Source organism: Parasteatoda tepidariorum, chromosome 8 (assembly GCF_982258835.1).
Source record: "Parasteatoda tepidariorum strain Cologne lab strain chromosome 8, Ptep-v5.0, whole genome shotgun sequence".
Classification (NCBI taxonomy): domain Eukaryota; kingdom Metazoa; phylum Arthropoda; class Arachnida; order Araneae; family Theridiidae; genus Parasteatoda; species Parasteatoda tepidariorum.
The window spans coordinates 5,826,777-5,850,519 of NC_141762.1; the positions used below are offsets into that span (position 1 = coordinate 5,826,777).

The 23,743-nt window shown below is 27.7% G+C and overlaps 2 protein-coding genes across 2 annotated transcripts in view; one reads left to right on the forward strand and one right to left on the reverse strand.

The window, feature by feature from the left end:
* The window catches only part of LOC107445401 (uncharacterized), a 223,121-nt gene that overhangs the window by 68,821 nt on the left and 130,557 nt on the right, over positions 1-23,743 (reverse strand). Inside the window, exons 6-8 of the mRNA XM_087149754.1 lie at positions 19,574-19,635; positions 14,955-15,043; positions 11,049-11,154 (exon numbers count right to left, since the gene is read on the reverse strand). Coding sequence (XP_087005880.1) covers positions 11,049-11,154; positions 14,955-15,043; positions 19,574-19,635 — 257 coding nt within the window. The remainder of the gene's footprint in view (positions 1-11,048; positions 11,155-14,954; positions 15,044-19,573; positions 19,636-23,743) is intronic.
* On the forward strand, positions 1,220-9,097 carry LOC107445414 (uncharacterized). The gene is made up of 4 exons (XM_016059798.5): positions 1,220-1,389; positions 3,738-3,810; positions 5,749-6,417; positions 7,446-9,097. Exons 2-4 carry the CDS (start codon positions 3,753-3,755, stop codon positions 8,084-8,086), a joined length of 1,368 nt encoding a protein of 455 aa, XP_015915284.2. The 5' UTR covers positions 1,220-1,389; positions 3,738-3,752; the 3' UTR covers positions 8,087-9,097.

The following is a 23,743-nucleotide window of genomic DNA, read 5'->3' on the forward strand; positions in this document are numbered from 1 at the left end:
GTTTTGCAGGAACTTATATTTATTTTATTGACAGTATAGAACAATCGACGAATGCAATAATTAATTTATGACAATTATTTTTTAAACAGTTTTCATGACCTTTAAATAAGTTAAATTATTTTTCCTTAAAACAATTAGATACTATTTTTTTGTAATATACAAATAAAAAAAGAGAATCGATCAAAAAAATTGTAAGATTCATTAATTTAAATCCGACGTTTTGAAGAAATATGACTTTTTTATTGATTCCTTACAATGGCATATTCACGTCTAAATTTATGGAAGGTGATATTAAGTTTTTACTAAATTTTCTGAAACTGTATCATCGCGATATAATTAAATTGCTTTTAAAACAAAAACTTTAGTATCTATTTATTACAATTCACGTAATAAATAAACGAACAAGGTAGCAAACATTTAAAGATTTATGTAATTAAAATGTCCGTTTTTCAGAAATATAACTATTTTATTAATTTCATATAATAGCGTGTACACATTTGATTCTATAGAATGCGATATTATTTCTTTAAAATTAATTTTTCCAATAAAATTGCATCACCACAAAATAATAAAACTATTTTTAAATAAAATCTTTAGGATCTATTTTTTTTGCAAATTACATATTTACGCAAAAAGTGAAGTAGTAAGCATTTTAAGATTTATTAATTTAAAATTACAATTTCGCAGAAATATTTAACTATTTTATTGATTTCCCATAACGTAACACCTATAAGGCTGAAATATTGAGCCTTTTTTATTGATTATTTATGTCACTTTTATATACATATTGCTGAAATATTTAATTGGTTTATTGATTTCTTACAAAGTATTCATATTTAAATTTATTGGAAGTGATATTAAATTTATACTAATTTTCTCTTATTAATTGCAAAATAGTTATTTTATTTTAACAAGAAGGAGATTTTCTTCCTTTTTTCCCTTTCTTTTTTTTGCATTTTACATATTTAAGAGATGGATATGTCATCCATTTTTATCTCATGCTTTTCTTTTTTTTTAATCATTCGATAGTTTTCTTCGAATCCTTTTTCTCCGTTTAAAGGTGAATTAGAAAGTACAAAGTTCTAGATTAATGCACAATTTGTATTTTTTGGTGACGTTCGGTTCTAACCTTTGAATTCTAATTTCTTTTCTAATGATATCAAATATATTTACAATTCCGGTCTAAAGATAGCATCCTGAAAAACTAACCTTTGCCCACATACTATATTTAGGGACAATTAGAATGATAAGGGAGTGATTTTAATAATTTCCAGATCTCATGGGTCACTTAAGAATCTCATATAAATATACCTGAATATTTACCTCGTTCCTTACAATCTTTTACTTCTTGCAATTCTTCATTCTTTGCAAACAATATCCATACTTTAGGTAAGTTCTTGCATACATTTGTTGATATTTTTTCTACCTCATTTTTATGAGTAAATTTGAATGAAATTAAATACTATTCAAATTCTAATTTTTCTAAAAACTTACTGCTTTGTAGTAATTTCATTTCGATAGCTAGTTTTATTATGGGGAATAAAAAATACTAGTTTAAATTATTAAATATCAGAATTTCTCTTCTAGGTGTATCTAGTTATTGTAAAGAATTATTTAGCAAACTGTTTTGCTAATTATTGTGTTTAATTACTTAGCTTATTATTTTTTCGCTAATTATTGTATACATACTAAGTTATAATTTATCCGAATATATTTTTACGATAAAATAAAACTCAGATTTAATTCTGATGCAACTATGTTTTATTATTATTAAACGCTATTCAAGTTTTAATTTTCTCAGAATTTTGTTTTCATTTTGGGGCATTTTTTCTACATTAGCCAATAGTAAATAAAAAAAAATTATAAAGTAAATGATTAATTAATATCAGATAAATACTTCTTGTCAGAATTTTCCATTCTCTGTATAACTAACTATTGCATGTAAATTTTATTTATTTATAACATATAATTATGATGAAATAAACTTTATTCTTAACTTATTATTTTTCGATAATTATTGTATTCATACTAAGATATAATTCATCCGAATATATTTTCCGAATAGGAATCATCCGAATAATATCATCCGAATAAGAATAAGTAAAGCTCAGATTTAATTCTGATGCAACTATATTTTAATATTATTAAACGCTATTCAAGTTTTAATTTTCTCAGTATTTTTTTTTCTTTTTCATTTTGGGAGTAAATTTAAAAAAAAATAGTAAATGATTAGTCAATATCAGGAAATATTTTTTTGCTAGAATTTTCCTGTCTCTGTGTAACAAACTACTGCGTGTAGATTTTATTTACTTACAACAAATAATTATGATAAACTAAGGTTTTTTAATATCTAATTAATATTTGATAACTATTGAAAGTTTGATTTTTCTAAATCTTTTTTAACATGCGTCATTTTTCTTTCATTAGTTATTTAACAAATAATAAGTAAAATATTCATGATAAATAATTAATATAATAGTATCTGGTCAATTTTGGTTTATGCTTGCTGACTTCTTCGTTTCTCTGAATAGCTAAATATTGTGTGCAGGTTTTATATTATCCTTGCATAGTATTACGCTAAACTTCAGGTTAATGTTATCTAAACAATATTTGAAATTGATTCAATACAATACAAATTTTGATTATTCTAATCAGTTTTTTATTATGAATAATTATTAGTTATTTAATTAATAACAAATAAAAATTCCTTAGTAAATGGTTAAATATATCCTCCAAAATATTGCGAGTAGGTATATATATATATATATATATATATATATATATATATATATATATATATATATATATATATATATATATATATATATATATATATATATATATATATATATATATATATATATATATATATATATATATATATATATATTTCAAATGTATTAGGCGGTTCACCTGGCAATGTGTATACACTGTTTTTGACTTCTTTTGACTACAAAAATGGTTCTCATCGAATATCCTGCATAATTTTTAATCAATATGTGTACAAATTAATAGTATGTATATGTAATTTCTTCGTTACTAAGAGTTCTGATACTGATTGTTGCCTTAACAGGTTTTGATTGAAAATGATGGAGTTCCATTTTCTGAGCTTTTAATTTTATAATTCATCAGCTATCAACGCAATTTAAAGCAAAACTACAAGCAATGAAAAATACTCTAATAATATACATTTATAGTAGAATATTGAAACGAATAGCAAAAGGAAATTACGAAACAAAATTTTTTAAATTGTTTATTTTAACACATACTACACTCACCTACTATCAAATTTTTTTTGAGGCATGAGAGTTTGTGATAATTATTTGTAATAATTTGTATTAATTTGTAGAGTTAACGTGACCACTTAAGGATACTTTTCTTTTTCTAAAGTATTTCTGAAAATGGTCTGAAATTTCAGATAAAAAGTTTACAAAAATATTGTTCAAAATATTTTGCTTTGTAATTTGAAAACAATAATTATTTATGAATGAAGTAAAAGAGACTTTGTTTTGTTTCTTTAAACCTAGGTAATCACTTAATTGCAAAAATAATTATTTGGGTCGAGAGCAAAATTAAATTTTAAGTTTTTAGTAAATTGCTTATTTGGAAAAAAAATATACAATTCTAAACTTCAGCATAAAATCTTAATTTTATTATAATTAATCGAGGCATTGAAATTGTAGAAGGTTTTTATAAAATTTAGTTATCTTATTTATACAATGATACTTTCTTTTCAGAAAAATTCTATAAAAATGAAGACTTTATTGATTTTGATTGCTTCCATTACGGTTGTGGCTAGTAGTCCTCTTGGTAAGCTACATACATTTTTAAAATAAAAATAATGTTTATTTTCAGATAAATAGTTTTCTTTTTTAATTAAGTTGCTTTAAAATTGCATGCTTATTCATTGTTCAGTTGAAATATCAAAAAATAATACTTTAGTTTAGATTCTAACTGATAGGTTTATTTCTTCAGTAAATTTTTTTCCAAAAGCATTTAAGGAAGAGAGCGTCAGAATTGATGCAAAGTTAAAGTAATATTGGGAGATTTCTTTTTCATCAAATTGCTGGTTTATTTTTGTAGAATATAACAAAATGTCTAAGTGCATTAAGAGTGAGAAATATTTTACTTTTTTTAAGTGTAAAGATATTTTTTTATAATCTCACATAATTACAAATTTTGTGCATTTTTTTATTTTTACTTTACGAAAATTGTACGAATTTTAAGACTTTTAATTTTTTAAAAATTGTTCTTTTTTTGTTGGGCTAGAAAGTTGAACAATTATTCTTAATGAATAAATTTTTTTCACTGAAATTTAGGAAATACAATTGTAGGAATACTTTTTTATTAGAATCTAATATAATTAAAAATTTTAATGTTTTTAACTTTTTATTTTTGGGCTCCAAAATTGTGAAATTGTGATAATTTTATGAATTTTAAACAAAAATATTTTTGTTATTTAGGTCGAAAGTTTAATAATTATTATTAATTAACTAATTCACCATTATTTATAATATATGATTGAAGGGATACTTTTTCTTTATAATCTTATATTATAACAGTTTTGGATGTTTCTTGTCTTGCTTTCAAAAACCGTACGAGTTTTATAACCTTCAAACAAAAAATAATTTTGCTATTTAGTTAGAAAATTGGACACTTATTATTAAAAAATTAGTTTTTAATCTCAAAAGTTAGCAAATACAATTATAGAAATTTCACATAATCACAGATTTTGATGTTTTATTATCTTTCTGCTTTGGGTTCCAAAATCGTAAAATCCTACAAATTTTACTACTTTCAGACAAATAATTTTCAATGTTGATTTGAAAATTGTACAATTATTATTACTAATTAATGTTCTTTGCTAAATGTTAGTAAATACAATTGTAGGGATACTATTTCTCACAATTGGAAAATAGATAGATAACAAAATTTATCAATCGAAAATATGGATAGTAGATAGTAAATACAGTATACAGTAATAAATGTCTTACATACACATTTAGAATTTTCCACCTGAAGTTACTGTAAAATGTTCGACTCTATTTTGTCCTTCCAATTAAGCATAAAGCTTATTGTTTGGAACAGTTTTTTTACCTTTACAGTTTTGTAACCGTTTACAATAGGTACGGTTTGAGAATTCAAAACGTGAATTGAAAATGATACAGTGTTGTAACCATTTACAACTAGCATAGTTTCTTAACCATAAAAATTGAACTTAAACGGACAGCAGAGCTCTGTGGGTACTGCGCCATTTACGGGAAAATGATAATTTCGCATTCTAATAGTCCAAAGTCACTGACTAGATAGAGCTGGACACTAGAAACTCTTCATATATTGATGGGGGAAGTAAGGAAAGAAACATTGTATTATCGACTCTCGAATTCGAACCCCTGTTTAGCCGGTCTTTAAATTATCCGATTAGCCCTTTTAGCTACAGATGTACCTAGTTCCACAGAACAAGATAGGATAGAATTCTGGCTGATTAACCGTATTAGGTGAAAAAAATCAATAAACGTTTTTTCTAGCACTTAGCAGTTTGTGTATCATCATTTTTTTTTTTATGGTTAGTTGACTGTTTTGGTTGAATACGGTAAACTAACACTTAAATAAATTGTTATTTGACCATTTTTGACAAAAAAAGTTCTAACAGTGTAATTTACGATTTTGATATTTTGTCATTGAGTGGAGACAGAGTTTCAGTTACAAATTAATTTCAGTTGCCTTACCTACATATTTCTTTTGTAGGAAGAAGCAGCTACATTGATGCTATAGAACGATGCAATACATATGTGGATAAATTACTGGTGAACGCCGTGAAAGATAATAATTTGGAATCATTTCCCGTTTACGGAAGAGAACTTAACTTTAAGAAGAAAGTAGTTTTCTATCCATTCAAATGCTACGTCAACTTGACAGAGGGTCACATTACAGGATTGGGCAATCTTCATCGAAAGGGCGCATGCTCCATATCCTTTCATAACAGAAGACTGAAAATTCACACAGAAATCGAAACCAAACAAATTAACTTCAATTTTACTGGCAAAGCATCCGTTATCGGTTCAACCGCTGACGTCATGGTAGACGCCGTTACCTCTCCTTTGAAAATCGAAATGGATTTCTCATTTAATGGCTCATCAGGTGAAGATAGCAAGTTGGACAGCTACAGGCCAACCGTCATATCGAACATGAATGTTTGGATTGATGGTCTGGGTATGATGGAATGGATAAGGGAACCCATGGAAGAAAACGTGGAAGAGTTATTCTTTAACTTAATTAATACTTTAACTCATCATCATCTGAAAGAAGCATTCAGTGAGGATATTCAGAAGAATCCTTTTTCTATAGAAGACTTAGAAGATGTTTATGCATCGACAATTGAGCCAGTAACTGAAGACCATAGAACAACACCTCGTGGTAAGCAATCAAAATTTATTTCCTTAATATATCATTTTAAATATAGAAGTTCAAGACATAAGAGTACCTTAACTTCGACCAGGCATTAATCGATTAATTGTTTACCGATACCAAAAAGAATGAATGGGAAAAATGAATGCATTGATGTTACAAGTAAAACATAGTACGCGTCTCGTCCATTTTCCAGTTTTTCTTATTGATTTCCTCTTAATTAAATTAATATATTTTAAAATGGTAAGTTGTAAGTTGGGTTTGCTTTTACATTGATTTCCTCTTCTATTCTAAGTTGGGTTTGCTTCTACTAATAGAATTTCTTTTCTAATTTTGAAAGGCTAAAAAATTTTGGCTTTGTTGTCATAAACAGCACTTAATTATTCTGATCAAGTTTAGCCAGATAAAAGGAATAACACTATTCTCTATAGATTTAGAAAATTAATTTTGTGTGTAGCATAGTCAACTGTTAACTGATCTTACAGCCATAATTTAAATATTTGTCTTAATCTTGATCAACATAAAATATCACTTCCCATATTTGGACAGGAACTCGTATTTTTTTCCTTTATGCACGAACAAGCAAACTTGTTGCGTAATAGAATCGGTTAAACTTTTTCCCTCTCTAAGATGATAGAGGGAAATATTTACATATTTCTCTAACTCAATTTTTTTAATCATGTAGCTCAAATTTTAGCCATATTTTTTAATGTTGTTTTCTATATAGCGCTCAATAATTATCATCTTCTTTGTAAGTATAATAGCCGTATCAAAGTTACGCGATTTACCCACTCTCCATATTTTTCCCCTTTCCTTTACCATGGTTTCAGTAAATTTTGAATTTTCCCTATGAAGGTACGTGTGAATCAGAAAGTGAGATATTCTAGCTAGGGTAAAGAGTAAGATTTGCTGAAGATGCCTATTTCCCTTACAAGGGCATAAAACATGAAAATTACCTTTAAATAATTTTTTTAATTTTTAAATATCCTTGATTTTCATACTATTTAGCTTTAATGAAATCCCATTTTTTCCTGTAGGCAAAGAAGAATATACTATAGAGGATTCTAACAGTTACATCGACTCTGTTCTCACCAACCGTTTTTTGTTCGAATCGAAATATAGCAAGTTGGATCCTCTCGTTTTGAGTAGCACTCGCTTGGAGAAAGTTTTTGTTCGAGATCCTCAAAATGAAGACGTAAATTTCCTCAAACTTGAAAAGGGCGAACTTGAACACCTAACCAACGTGAGGAGAAATTCCGAATGCAGCATTCCCGAGTTCATTAAAAGAAACATTATTTTTGAATGCTCTCTTGGATTCGACGAATTAACTCTGAAGTACCAAGCAGAAGCTCACAATGGTAGTGAAGTTTATAATTTCCAACTCATCGTTACAGTCAAACAAACGAAATTATCGTTGAAGGTTACATCTACCTTAAGTGACAATGTTCCAACAATCTTTGATTATTCAGTAGACGATGTGGGCAAAATCAGTATAACAGCTGCCATAGATATTGTGGGTGCCCAAACGAGGTCACCCTCTTCGATAGAAACTCTCTACAACAGTAAAGTCATCCTGACGTACTTTTCCGAAGAAGTAAATAGCGTTTTGAAAGGACGATTTAAAGAAGTCTTGAATTACAGCATTTACAAAACACCTCTGCATTTCTTGGACTCTTAAAATGTATCTTTTGTTAATAAGTTATTGTTCCGTTACCTGAAATGTAGGACAACTAGCTAGGTTTTTGAAAAGGGGCTAAAGACACAAAATTTCGAAACTTTTTAAGTTTAAAATTATGCGAACATTAAATATTTATTTTATTTGGAAAACGTAATCTACCATAATTTCTATACTTCTTTATTACAAAAGAATTAGTTAGAAATTTGTGGCATCTGTAGAAATCTTAACAAACGAAGCAGCCGATGTATTTACAGATTTTGCTTGAAGTCAACAGCGTAGCGTTCGTTTTTATTTCATTTTTTTTCTCTTCAGGATAGGTCGTAAGACCAAGCGATATATTTTGAGGAATTTTTAACAAAAATGAGGAAAATACTATAGTCATTGTGGGTCTCAAATTAAGGAGGGGTAAATTATCAAAACTTGACGAATTATGAACGAGGAAGGTCAAGTTGAAAGCACCAAACCTTGTCTGCTGACTGAAGAAAGCAAAAAGGGAGTGAGCAATTATAGAATGATCTCTAAATTTCAGACAAACATTCTTCACATTTCGATAGTGTTTTTGTTTTTAAATAAAATGTCTTCATTTTTGACTAGTGTTCTTATAGAAATGAAGAGTGAGGATTTCAGGAAACTCTGCATGAAAAATGAATTTTAAGCGAATGGCATACAAAGTTTCTTCTTCAAATTATTACAAAATTTTTAATTTCGGAAAATAATTTTTTGGGTTCTATCCAAAATTGACAATGCTAATTTTTGTACATTTTAATTTTCTTAAAATACGAAATATTTTGTTTTAAAAATTTTACCTCATTAAGTATTTGAGCAGAATAAAATTTAATACAATAATATAAACATTTAAAAAAAGGCTCGTAAAATGTGTCTTAATGCTCCTGAACTGTGAAACATTGGAATGCCCTTTTTTTTACAGGAAAACTGCATTTGAACTTGTAAATAATCGAAAATCTTTTATTTATTAATGGATGAAATTGTAATAAAGTGTACATATTAAAATAATTTGTTTAGTGAGTCTTTTACCTTCATGATTTACATTTTATAATACAACTAGGGTGTTTTGCCTCTACTCGCTGCCGCTCTCAATTCTTACAACGCAATATCAGCTTGGTAATAGGTGAGAGTAACAGGGAGAAGTTTGTGTGTGCAGCAAGGGAGACTGCAAAAAATATAACAGGAGGTATTTTTTTCAGGATTTTTTCAACAATAAAAATATTCAGTAAAATATTTCCAAAATCATGTACCGTAGAACCCCGTTATAATGAATTGTTTGCGGATCCAGCAATAAGTCAACTATAAACGGTAGTTCACTATATCCGAATTCTTTGAAAATGGCCCTTTGACAATATCATTACTGTAAAAAGTTATTACGGTAGTAAGTATTTTGTTTATAAATTAATAACCATATAAATAGATAATACATCAAATATGTAAAAGGAACATGAATGAAATAATTTTTATATTCTGGGAAAGAAATTATACTTTTCGATTGACTGTACTATTTGATTTTCAGGAGAGTTTACCTATTTTTGTGACAATAATTAGTTAAGAATTCAATATTATCTCGTTCTCCTTTTAAAAAAAAATTGAGAACATCCAATGCTAATTTCACTTCCGAGATAAAAGTTTCCAAAATTTCTTTTCCTTCTTTAACATAAGGGGAGGAATGTTCTGCTTAACAACTTCTTCATCCAAGTTTAAAAGTACTAGATTTGAGTTTGTCATCATATGCAAACGCAACTCTTGCCGAATTGAAGAAGTGAAAAAAAATGCGGAAATTTTTTTTTACGATAAACGATTTTCCATTTTTTTCAACTGTTTACTATAAGCGTATAAAATGACGTAAATTGAATCGGAATTTTGAATGGACCACTAAGAAAGTTCATTACAACCGTGTTCATGAGTTCAAAAGCTTATTACAACCGTGGATACATGTTCACTGTAACCATGTTCATTTTCCCTGTTCATTATAGTGAGTTACGACACATCCTTTTCCTGAAAATACTTTTACGCATGGGATCAGAAATTTTCACAAACAGTTTCATTCTTTTGATTAAACTATACTAAATTAACAAATTTTGACAAAATATGTACATTTTTGACGATATTCAAATTTTTTAAACAAAAAAAAATCATTCTTTATTTAAATGTGTTGTTATTTTAATCAAATATAATGTTACGGAGGCGCAAAAGAAGGAACGGTGAGTTTCAGGGTTCGATAGATTTTCAGTTCACACATTAAATATATTTTTTATTCTATCTTCTAACAAAAAAATGCTTGTTAATTATAGCATTAAGTTAAAAATGCCAATTTTGAGCCCATTTCACGAATCGGAGTTTATTTAAAATATCACGTCATAGGCATTAATTATAATTGTTGAAAATTAAAAGATTATAACAGTTAGAGCAAATACAGTATATACAGTACTGTATTTACTGTATAAAATTTTTATGCAGTTGTACAATTTTTATACAGTATACTACTCTCGATATCTAGAACTTCCATATCTCGAAAATCTTGTTAAGTCAGAAAACAATTTCCCCCTTGGTATTACACGTCCAATTACTATTAATTTAAATCAATGTCGAAGAGTTTCTTCTGAAAACCCTGCTATGTCAAATATTTTTCGGAATAGAAAATGAATTTTTATGCAAGTTTTTTTTATGCTATTATTAATGTAAGTTTATTGTCAATCCATTCGTTTCTCTTTCATGCATTTTTTTCTTACATTTAAAAATGAAATTAATTATCATTGCAGTATTTAGATTTAAAGTCAACTATTATTGCGTACATAATTATTAGTAGTCATTCTAATTTTCATGACTCTACTTTTTAGAGAACTTTTTTAGAAAATTTTTTTCTTCTTTTTTAGAATACATCTCCAAAACTCGCTATCTCGAAATTATTTAGCTTTCCCCCCAACTTTGAGATATCGAGAGCAAATCTTACCTTTTTCAGTGTCTTTAGGTTCACGTGAATGGCAAGTTCTGTTTTCAGTTTGTCCGGAAGAATTCCTAAGGCTGAGTGAATGTCCCCTCCTCCCTGCATTCGACCCCTAAAAAGATATTTTAAAAAGAAGCGTTAATGAATGATAGGAGCGAATGGATTTGGGTCGTTTTCATAACTCGGTCCCACATAATAATATTTTTTCTTGAAAGTGTCAATTTAAGTTTTCTTTTTAAAACGAGCATCAGTACTGACACTTTCAAGCGAGAATAAATATGGCACTATCAAACGGACCTCGGACCCAATCCTTCAAATTTTATTTTATCGCAACATTTGTTTATTTTGAACTCTTAAAGTAAAGATTCATAGAATTTTTTACCAAATTTTTGACAAGAATTTCACATAATAGAGATGTTACAAAGCATGCAAGTTAAAACCTCGCGAAGAACTAAAACAGCATGTGTTTTTAATAATATTGTTTAACAGTTTGATATAAAAACGTGTTATTGCATTAATAACGAGTAGCTTATCGTGCAAATTTGCTAGAAAATTAAGTATATAGTATGTTCATAAAAATAGATTTTATTTTTATTTTTTTTAGATAGCACAATTAATAGTGAATAGGTTCTAGTTAGTGATAACTTTAATATGTTCCAGCCTGTAACAACTTGAAAAAGTTTTTCTGCAATTGATTTCAATACGAAAAGATATTTGCCATATTCTGTTAAAATATGAATAAATATATTTTTAAAATTGGTTCTGATTGCAAGTTCCAGACTTATGAAGATAGGTTCTGATTACAGTTTCCAGACTTGCATCGAGACTTCAAGTAAGTTATGCATTAAATCAGTCAATCAACATTAGAAGTACATAACTCGTTTACAAAACTTTAAAAGATTTCTTAACGTTTTCAAAGAAGAGGATACAGATAATATGGAAGGATTTGCTATAAGCATTATTTCTTTCTGATTTTCTTTTAGATTAACTTTCAAAACTTTTGTTTTCTATTGCAAATACTTTAACTTCTGTTTATGAATGATTACAAGATTTACCGACACAATATGGACATACGACACAAACGTACGGAGAATATTTTTTTAAGTTAAAATAAATACTCTTTTCTTTATTCATTGCATTTACCTTTCTTTTCAGAAGAACAATATAATTTTATAGTTGTCTATTTTTCCAACATTTTCAAATTCAACAAAGTTTCTGATTTTAAAAAAATCAGAAATTGAAGTACTGTACAAAAATTGAAAGTCTGTATGAGTAAAATGCAATTATTTTTGTATTCTACATATTTACATACGTAAAATACATTATTCTGATAAGGCAAAAAAACTCTTGTCAAAAGTGAATTTTGTATCAAATTTCAAATTTACTTTTATCTTTAGTTCCCGATAGCTATAAAAAAATTTAAGTTCGGCCTATTGCCTATTGCCAGGTAAAAATACTTCAGAATAAATTTGATTTTCAAAAAAGCAATATTTTATTTTCGATTTTTATAGGAAGGAAGCTGAGAATGGGAATGCTGTACTCTTAGATCCTTTATAATCTTGTATCATTTCTTTTTCATAAATGTTCCCTTTCTAGTAAAAAAGAATTGATATGAAATTTCTAATCTAGCCATCCTATAAGAATTTCAACCAATGTATGTCGACACTATAAATGAGCACAAATTTTTTTTCCTCTTCTTATAAGGCAAAAACTCAACAATATTTAAGAAAATGTCTCAAGTTTGTCGTTAATACACAAAAAATGTTCGGGATAAAATATCTTCAACCTGAGGAGAATGATAAATTCCTTTGTATACTTTCGTCCAAAATGTGATTTACATTTACAAAGACGACATCATTTTCGAAATCTTTTATTCCCAACTACCATTAAAATCTTTTGAAGAAGGCCTTAGCAATCATTTATCACAAAACCTAAAATTTTTTTTCCCTGAGCAGTGTATTTTTTTTTTTTAATAGATTAGGTAAGTTTCAGCATTTGATAAGTTATTTATGATGCCAGGATACAATTTTAGCTTAAGAATAAAAATGCTCTGAGTTTTATGTGTATAAAAAAGCATAACAAATTTTTATGTATAATGTTTCGAAATTACTTTAAAAAAGAAAAAAATCTTGGAATAAATTTTTACAAAAATTAATTTTTGCCTTGGGAGTAAAAATAAATCGTAATATATATATATATATATATATATATATATATATATATATATATATATATATATATATATATATATATATATATATATATATATATATATATATATATATATATATATATATATATATATATATATATATATATATATATATATATATATATATATATATATATATATATATATATATATGTATATATATATATATACATACATATATATATATATATATATATATATATATGTATATATAAAATATAGCAGATTTAATCAACAAAAATGATTACAATGTATTCTCAGAGAAACATTGTAATTAATAGTTCAGTACTGTTTACCAATAATTTAAAAATACAGCACAAACTTACAATAAAGAAAAACAGAAAACTTGTTTTCTCCACCCCAGCCCCAGTAGTAGTTGGGAAGAGAGGAGGTTGTAAACCCGTTTTAATAACCTGAGCTGTTGTGTCCCTTAATGCTATTTTTTCCTTTAAACGCGGGAACCACACCTAGCCAAGCTTTCATTATGTCAATGAAAGCTTGACTTTTTCTCCTATGTATATTCTTTGGTTTGGGTATCTTTTATTACTTAGTTGTTTTTTTTCTTCTTCCATTGATTGGATTTTAAATATTAGTAAATTCGGTAAAACTGGTTCTCGACCTTAATTTAACCGAAAAACCTACTAATTATATTTTCATTGGTTTAAATGTAATCGGGGAACACATTTACAAGGAGCAATGCAGCAAATTTTACGTGTAATGCTTCGATTTTTTTTCAAAAATAAATAAATAAAATCTTGAATAAATTTTTTACAAAGAGTAATTATTACCTTAGAAGTAAAGATGAATCGTAACTGTTACTTTTAAATCGCAAGTTAAGTCTAAGATGATGCAAATTTGTTATAAAGTATCATACCTTCGTTTGGGTACCTTTTATCATTTAATTGTTTTTTATTATTTTTAAAATTCCGTGGATTGGATTTTCCATATTAGTAAATTTGGTAAAACTAGCTCCCTATTTTAAAACCAAAACACCTACTACAGTATACTCTCTGTATCTCAAAGTTGAAGGGACCCTAAAAAATTTCGAGAGAGCGAGTTTTCGATAAAAACAAGTTCAGAACTAAATATGCTATAAAAAGTAGAAAAATATATTCTAAAATAATACTCTAAAACGTAGAGTCTTGAAACATAAAAATAACTAATAATAATTGCTTACGTAATGATAGTTGACTATTTGTTCTAAATACAACAATGATCGTTTTATTTTTAAAAGCAAGAAAAAAAAAGTTATGCATTAAGTAGAAAATAATTGGTTTACAATAAACTTATATTGTGATTTTTTCAAAAAAATTCATTTTCTATTTCAAAAAAAAAAAAAAAAAAAAATTCGACATAGCAAGGTTTTGAAAAAAAAACCTTCGACATAGGAATTCAAATTAACATTACATAGATATGTAATGCCATGGGGGAAAATATTTTTTGACATAACAAGATGTTCGAGATATCGAGAGTATATTGTAATTATCGTTCTCATTATTTGGAATGTGACCGAGGAACATTTTTTTAAGGAACATACAGCATTTTTATTACTAACATACAGCTTCTGACAGCATTTTTGTTATACGATTTGGGAAGTGAATCAGAGGACGATTGCAGAACAACAATATGTTTTAACTTTGAAAAGGCTCCAATCTTGTTAAACGTCTCCAATGTAAATATATAAGAATAGTGTCACTTACCTGGACCATGAATAGTCATACCACCGTTGCACTCTTCTTTGCATCCCTTTTGGCACTTTGTGATGTCGCATATACAGTTTGGCACCATCCTAAAGACAGAATTCAACAATTTATGTAATCAAAAAGCATCCCCTAGAAGAAAGAAGGCCTCAGCACGGATCAAATTAGTAGTTCGAAGTAACGAACATGAACTGCGCGGTGGATAAAATATACGAAAGATGTCATTCCGTTTGATCTACTGAAGGATCAAATTTCTTGTTTATGGTAACCCGTGGTGAGACCTTCTCTTTTCTAAGAGGTATTGAATCAACGCCCTTATTTTGTTCACTGAGGCAAAAAATTGATCTAAACAACAAGAATATGGTAAAATTTATCCTATTTCTTTTTCTGTGGAAACATCAAAATATTCAGTAATTTTAACCGAAGAGCTTTGGTAATGATTTTAGTAAAATTAGCAAAAAAATATGGTTTTATAATATGTGATAAAACTGTGGTAAGATTCGGCAATGTTATCATGATAGCTTAGAGAAGGTCATAGAATCCATTTACTGGTGCTGAGTTGGAGATGGATCATTCTCTGGTTCAGGTCAAAATTATGATCTGTGTTTGAATGAATGGCTGTATGAATGGGTCCAATCTATAAATGGGGCGACATATATGTGGCTGAAGTCGTATTCTTGGCCATAGATGGCGCCCCTGAAAAACAAGAAACGCTCCCTTTGCCTTAAATTCGATTAGTTTCACCAAACAATCTTGCCGGTTTGACATTTATAACAACAACCATTTATTTGGATAAATTTACTTTTCAGTTTTGTGTTTTTTTAAAATGTGTGGTAATAAAAACGAAAATTTTGAAAGCCAGAATTTCCAGTACATCATTACCATATGGACGGATAAACTACCAAATGAATGGTTTAAACAAAGTATAAGTTGATTTTATTAACCAGAATTATGATATTGTTCTTTTACCAGAAATGTTATTACTATACAGTACCGAATTTTACCACCATTTTTTTCTTGTTCTAAAGTCCTGTTCAAAAATGAAGGGAAAAAAATGTAAAACAGAGATCGTAAATAAGTATTTAAATGAGCAAAAATAATTTCTTAAAACCTGTTGGATCATTCATGAAAACGTTATTGTAATCTTAGGGGTGCACAACCTGCGGCCCGCGGGCCAAATGCGGCCCTTCGACTGCTGAAGTGCGGCCCGCTAAACACAATAAAATTTTTTTTTAAAAATGGCAATTTTTAATCGCACTTTTAAGTCATCACGTTTTGACACAATCAATTTTAACAGATTCTTTAGTAAATGTACGTTTAACGTGCTTTCTTTAAGCTGATTTTATCGTAAATATAAATGATTTTTTATAAACAGTTATTTCCGCTTTTCTACGTGATTTCGAAAATCCCGAATTTTTATTACGATGCGAGTTTCAGATCGCAAATTTAAATAATCACTTTTTGCGCACTTTATTTGTGACGATTTCATCTTAAATCTAAATGATTTTTTATCTTTCTTTTTGCAATTCTTTCTTTTTTTTTTCAACAATTTTTTTCGGCAGTTATTGCTATGCGTTCCCACGTTTTATAAAGAATTCCAATTGTTCTATTACGACATACAAATTTTAAATCATGCATTTGACACGCTTTATTCGTGCTGAGTTCAACATAAATATATTTCCCCCCTGTTATTTCTATACTTTTCCACATGATTTTGATGATCCTGTTATTTAACTATGATGTTATTACGACACGTGATTGTTAATCGCGCAATTAAATAATCCCTTTTTGATACGGTATTTCGGTACAGTTTTATCGTAAATCCTAGTTATTTTTCCTTCGTTTTTATTTCCGCAGCGAATATGATTTGGTCGAATGTAGTAATGAATTGTGATTTGATCAAAAATCAAATATTCGGCAAAAAAAAGAAGAAAACATCGACTGAAGCCGTACACTTGGGACCAAATAGCAAAATCTTTTAGCAGCATAACAACACTGAAACTAAAATTTCAATGCTCAGAATAATATTTCCTGGAAAAACGCATTCATTAATTAACTCTAAAAAATAAGGCCAATCACGAACGTTTTTGAAAATGTCGAAAAGCGAAACAGAGAACATAAAAATCAATCTTAATTTTTGAAAAAATTTTTTAAAGCTGAACATCTCAGTTTTTCAATTACCAGAAAAAGCAAAGAAAAAAGAATTAAGCCAACAGAAATGCTATTAAAAATTACTGCGTTATAATGAAAACCTCTAAAAAAAGTTTTTTTTTATTTAAAGAAAGTTAAAAGATAGAAAAAACGTTTTTAATTTTTTAAATGAAAATCTTATGCCGAAAATCTCAATTTAAATTTTTCTCATTGCCATAATTTTAGAAAAAAAAATTGCCATAAAATAAATTTTATTAGTAACTTTATTTCTTAAAAAAATGCTGAGTCATAATAAAAATGCCTTAAAAAGGAAAAACAGAAAAAAACAAATTTTTCTTAGTTCCTGGAACAAAACTTTAATACTGAAAATCGCACTTTTCTATGTTACTGGTTATTTATATTACAATACAGGGAAAGAGTGATAATAAATTAATAGTATGAGACGTTCTGTTAAAATGCTGGGTTATAATGAAAACAGCAAAAAATGGAAAAAAATCCTTCTCAAAGTATCGAAAAAATGACAAATTTGACTTGTCTGATTATAATTTTTTTTTTTTTAAAAAAAAGTAATATCTATAAAAATTCAAAAATAAAAAGAACTTGAAAAAATACATTTCTAAAAAATATTCTGCCGAATATTTGACTGATCATTCAACCAACTGAATTTTTCACAGAAGGGCCAAATACTCGTTACATCCCTCCCTAATTTAAATGCAATGTTATTGCAACTTGAGAAATTCATAAAATGATGGAAAACGTGAATTTTTAAACTACTCACTGTCTGTAGTTTAGATTTCAAATTTTTGTTGCTTAAGTGATCTATTTCAAAAGAAAAAAAGGAAAATGTTTAGGATATAAAGAAATCTAATAATTAATAAAGTACCATTATTAAATTAATAAAATAATAAAGTACCATTATTAAATTAATAAAATAATAAAGTACCATTACAAAATAAGCATTGAATTTTATTTTGAATTATCACAGTTTTGTTTTTATTTTTGGCTTTTGTTTCAAACCTATAAATTTTCCTCAATTAAAATATTTAATTTGAAATTATATTACTTAATTATGACTTAACTTTTTCCTACTTTCATTCTGTGAGCATTGCAGTTTTTTTTTATTTATTAGAATTTAATTCTCAAATGAATTTTCGTATTGCATGATATGATAAAAAAAACATTTCTCTTCTTCAATGTTTATTTATTTTGATAAATCTATTGTTCATATGATAAAAACAGCAAGTTTTTCTTTGTAAAAAAATGTATAATTTTTATTTATTTTTGAATGAATTCTAATAATGGAACACTACTAAGTTATTGATATTACTAAGTTCATTGATAAAAAAAAATGGAACGCTAATGTTCAAATAAACATTACTACATTTGTCATTAACATGTCTAAATATATCTGCAGCCCTTCGTTAGCCAACCTGCTGTGCAAGTGGCCCTTCACTCAAAAAGATTGTGCACCCCTACTAGTGAATTATTATCCAGTAAAAAAATTAAAACCTGATAATTTATTATTGAAGACTTTATTTAAACCTGGTGAATCATTAATGAAGACTTTAGTAAATGAATCATCAGAGCCTGATAAATTATATGAATAAAAGAACTTAAAAGCATGTTTGATTGCCAGAGGAAACTGATAAGAAGTTAAAAGCGACCATTAAAAACACTCTCGCGTTTTATGGTTTCCATTTCACTTTCGATAGTGATTCGGGCGATTTTTGTAACGTTTTTGTTCTTTCCTAGTTATTAAATACTTATTTGCGAAACTCAATTAGCATACTTCGCCGACTTCATTCTTGACAAGGACTTTAAAATGCTGTTAGATTGGTGATCAAGGAACAAGGTGAAGCATCTTGTGTGCAATCTATAATGATCGGTTACCGAAGTTTATGTTATCATGATTTATTAATGAATTTGATTGAATTTGTTCTAAAAGTTTTTAACAATGTTACTTTATTTCCCCTTAAGTGATTTTTAAGAAAGTTCAAAAAAAGTCATTGAAAATTATGCACATTTAGGAGTAATACTTGTCGTGAAATTAATTTCCCCTTATGAATATCGAAATCAACTGATTTCTGCCCGGAGTACTTCTAAAAGAACGGGCTTTTAGTCTGAAAGGAAAAAATGACAATACAAGTGTTTCATAACTCAAATTTATTTTCCCGAAGCAAGAAAGATCTGTTTGTGATAATGTATTAATAATATATATCTTTAAAATCGATCATGAATTAAAACATCTTTTTATAAAAAAACTTAAGTGGTAAATAACAGAAGGAACTGAAATTTCATTAAACAAATTAGTACTACCACTTTATTAATATAAGTAATTTTCATATAAAGAGTATTTTTTCAAGATAAGGGTTGGGTATTAATGGTTCGAAAGTCAAAATGTTTAGTTTGTTATTCTTTTATTGCTTAAAAAAGAAATTGTAACACTCAAAACAAAAATATTGACTTACCAAAAGTCGTTCAAATTCCAGTCTACTAGCATTTCTGTTCGTTATAACATTTCCCACCTGTCCTAAAATGAGAATATACATACATACATATCTATCTATCTATCTATCTATCTATCTATCTATCTATCTATCTATATATATATATATATATATATATATATATATATATATATATATATATATATATATATATATATATATATATATATATATATATATATATATATATATATATATATATATATATATATATATATATATATATATATATATATATATATATATATATATATATATATATATATATATATGTAAGATCTGAAATAATAGCTTAATGGAATTAAATGAATATTAAAACTAAACCTAAAAAGAAATATATTTTAATTGCAGACTAGCTCTTCTAACACTAACAGATGAGAACTTTAAATAATCTCCTTCACATAATAAACTAAGCTCTTCGCGTATGTATTAATTTCAATTGAATAGAAATGTAATCTTTATCCATACTGCGAGTTCATACGGCGGAATGAAATATCTTAATGAAGCCGAATTCCCATTCAAATCAATAAATATTTTGAGATATTAATTCATCTTCATCCGGTCGTATGATCTTACGTCGTCAATTCTAACAAAAAAATCTGGATATTATAGATCACATATGACATAAAAATATAACTATACCATACTTGTGAAAAAAGCGCGCAATTGTCTTTTGGAAATGGCACAGTAAATTTGCTTGTCAGATGAAATTTGCAAATTTAGTTGTAAACAGTTTAAGTTTATATATATATATATATATATATATATATATATATATATATATATATATATATATATATATATATATATATATATATATATATATATATATATATATATATATATATATATATATATATATATATATATATATGTGTGTGTGGAGTTTGGAGCTGTTGTTACAGTATTATAGTGTAATAGCTTCGAACATTACGTCATTCACCATCTTGTAATATTAAAAGAAGTTGCATCATCCTCTTGACATTGAGAGGCGCCATCCAGTCCCGAGGGGAAACTCCCGAATTTATAACTAACTCTTACTTTATACCATAGAACAATCTAATTCTTAGTCACATGCATTCCGGAGACCACTGCGAGAAGGCAACTCTCACGAGACATGTCAGTAATGTTAACTGCTATATCCTTCTATCTTTTTATTTCTATTAAATTGTTATGTTTGTTAAATTATCGTCATTATTTCATCTAATGCTGCACTATATATATATATATATATATATATATATATATATATATATATATATATATATATATATATATATATATATATATATATATATCTGTAATCTTATGACTTGTAGAATTTGTGACATGGAACTCACATCAATGAATGCGACAACATGAAACTTCTAAAAAAGAGTTACACAAGCCTACGTATATATTAAAAATTTTTTTTTTGTTAAACTTCTTTTAATGTTTATTATTATCTTTTTTCTTCGACTAAAAAAACTTAAAGGAATTTCACAATTTTTGTAATTACCTCGTCATATTTGAAACAAAATAAGCCTTTCTTTGCCAGTAGACTTTTAACAGTAATTTTTTTTCCATCGATTGTAATCTTTTTTTCCTTTCACTAACACATGCCTCTCACGGATTCAGCAAAGCAATCAAGTGTCTCAACCAACACACAATTCCTTTTTCAACTAATAAAAATTGATGGATCGTCCATTCAACTGTATTAGCTATCAAGTTTTCATTCTAAAACCGGATTTTTATTTATTTGCCTTTTTTTCACATTTTTTGAAATGTAATTTAAATTCCGGATGAAATCGTCCAAAAGCTCTTTCGGAATCTGTTGGGGTGCACGCAAGATGAGATTTAATGCAAAGGAAGGGATCGAATTTTTTTCTTCCTTTTCATAAGCAAGAAAAATGGAAGGAGGTAAGGGTCTAGAAAACTCAATTTAACTTCTTGATATGAAGCATACTTTCGGTTGTTTTATTAAGCGGCCCTCCAGGAATTTTTTACGTTCACTTTTCTTTTGTAAGAAAACTTTTTGATGCTGTTTTCTGTAACCTTTTCCTTTTTGATTATTCATTTTTTTGATGAAATGTTTCTTAAGAACTTTGAATGTCATGTGATATATCCGCTCCATTACCATAATATCTGCATTATTTGCTTCTTGTTGTGGCAACGATCCAAAAAAATTGGTAATCGTTGTCATTTTTCATTTACGCAGCAATGGTAAGACGAATGAGAATAACAACATACTTTCAAAGGAAAAAAAGATTATTCTCTAGCACGATGTCAACTATAATATAGCTTATGAGAATTAAGAAAAATAACTTCTAGTTTATTTAATGTGTTCTAGAAAAAGACGCATGAACAGAAAATTTATAACTATTTTATTACTTTGGGGAGTTCTTCTTAAAAAAGTACTCTTCTCTTCTCTGTATATATGAAAGCAAAATTCTGTATGGATGTGTATTCCCTAATAATTCAAGAATGGGAACACCGATCTGGAACGTGTTTTTTTCAGTAGTTTGCAAATTTTCAAGGAATGGTTTGTAAACAATAACCTTTTTTCGGTGTTATATGGTTAGAACACAGTAAGTATGAATTTTAAGAGAAGAAAACCTTTAATTTAGATTGAAACATGGACTGCTATGGAAGCTGCATCTTTATGAAACTTTAAAAAAAATAGAAGCACACTAAGCGGCTAGAAAATATTAAATATCCTTAAAGCTCGCTAAATTCATAGTTTAAGTGTAGAAAGATAGCATGATAGAAACAAATATGCAACCTAACATAAATATTCGTTTAACGTTCATTTCAATTTCAAGGTTTTTAAATTTATTATATTCTAATACAGGATTGCTAGATATAGAGAAAACTCGCTTTTTCTTGTTCCCATTTGGCCTCTTCGTAATTATTCATTACTGTTTGTCCTAGTTGTAATCCATACGTTAGGGTTAGCATAGTGTTCTAGTAGCGAGATTTTGATCATTTTTCAAATTATCATTTAGGTTTAAATTTCGAAGTTGGTACATTGTTGACAAGGTAAGTAGTGTTTTATTATTTTTTTACAGATGACGATTCTTATGTCTTGTAATGACGAGTCTTCAAATGAGGATTCCTAAGACGATTCTTTTTTTTTTTTTTTGAACGCAAATAATAAATCAGGTGACAAATACACGTATGCAAGAAATACTACTCAAGAGAGTTTTAGAACACCAATGATGACGTTGTGAGCCATATGCCTAGCCAGTGTCATCCGAATCCAGTTGGGGCAACTACTACCTGCATTATTTGTGATGCCCGAACTGTCGTCTGTATTATGTGAAGCCCGAGCTGAGTTCTTTTCTACTTTAGAATACTTAATTCACTATTTTCCTAATAGATGGCATGAGTGGTCCTAGTTTTTCACCGATTATGACTTCAGTCGAGGGGGGTAAATGTGGATGGGGGTTTGGCGATATACCATACTGTCAAAGATTTGTAAAATTTAAGTGTTGAAAATCATATTGTTGTGTTTTTGCATTATAATATTAGGCTAGCAATATTATATTTAGCTTCCAAATTTTGTTTCATTTGCTCTGCATGAATAAGATGTGCGCGTGTGTGCAATCCGTTACTTTTTTACGTGTATGTAAAAATTATAAATACAGTAATTATTGCATTTAAATTTTTATTCTTGCAATAAAAAACCATTTTCTAACTTTTGTGATAATATAGAGAACAAAATTAAACAGTGAAAAAAGTTTTCCATTTTTCTGAAATATTAAGGGGTTAAAATTCGCCGGAAACAGTAATTTGGAAGTATAGGCAATAAAGAACTAGCAGTGCACCCTAGTGTAGGAAACGCCATCCATACAAGATGTGAGATTTGCAGGCTCCTCTAGTGTTTTTTTTTTTTTTAATATTATTTTTTTAACGATGTTTGTGATATTGCTGTCCCGAATTCTGGGATAGTTTTGAAGATATCTCTTGTCAGATGATCACGTATTGTGAATTCATTCTTGTCTTCGAAGAATAACTACGAATTTGTGATTTGAGCATCACATAGCCCATAGTTGATAGAGTTACTTCAGTTTCTATATACGAAGCATAACTTTAAATATCACAAGGAAAAGAAAATTACAGGCCGCCACTACCAGATTCATAAGTGGACAT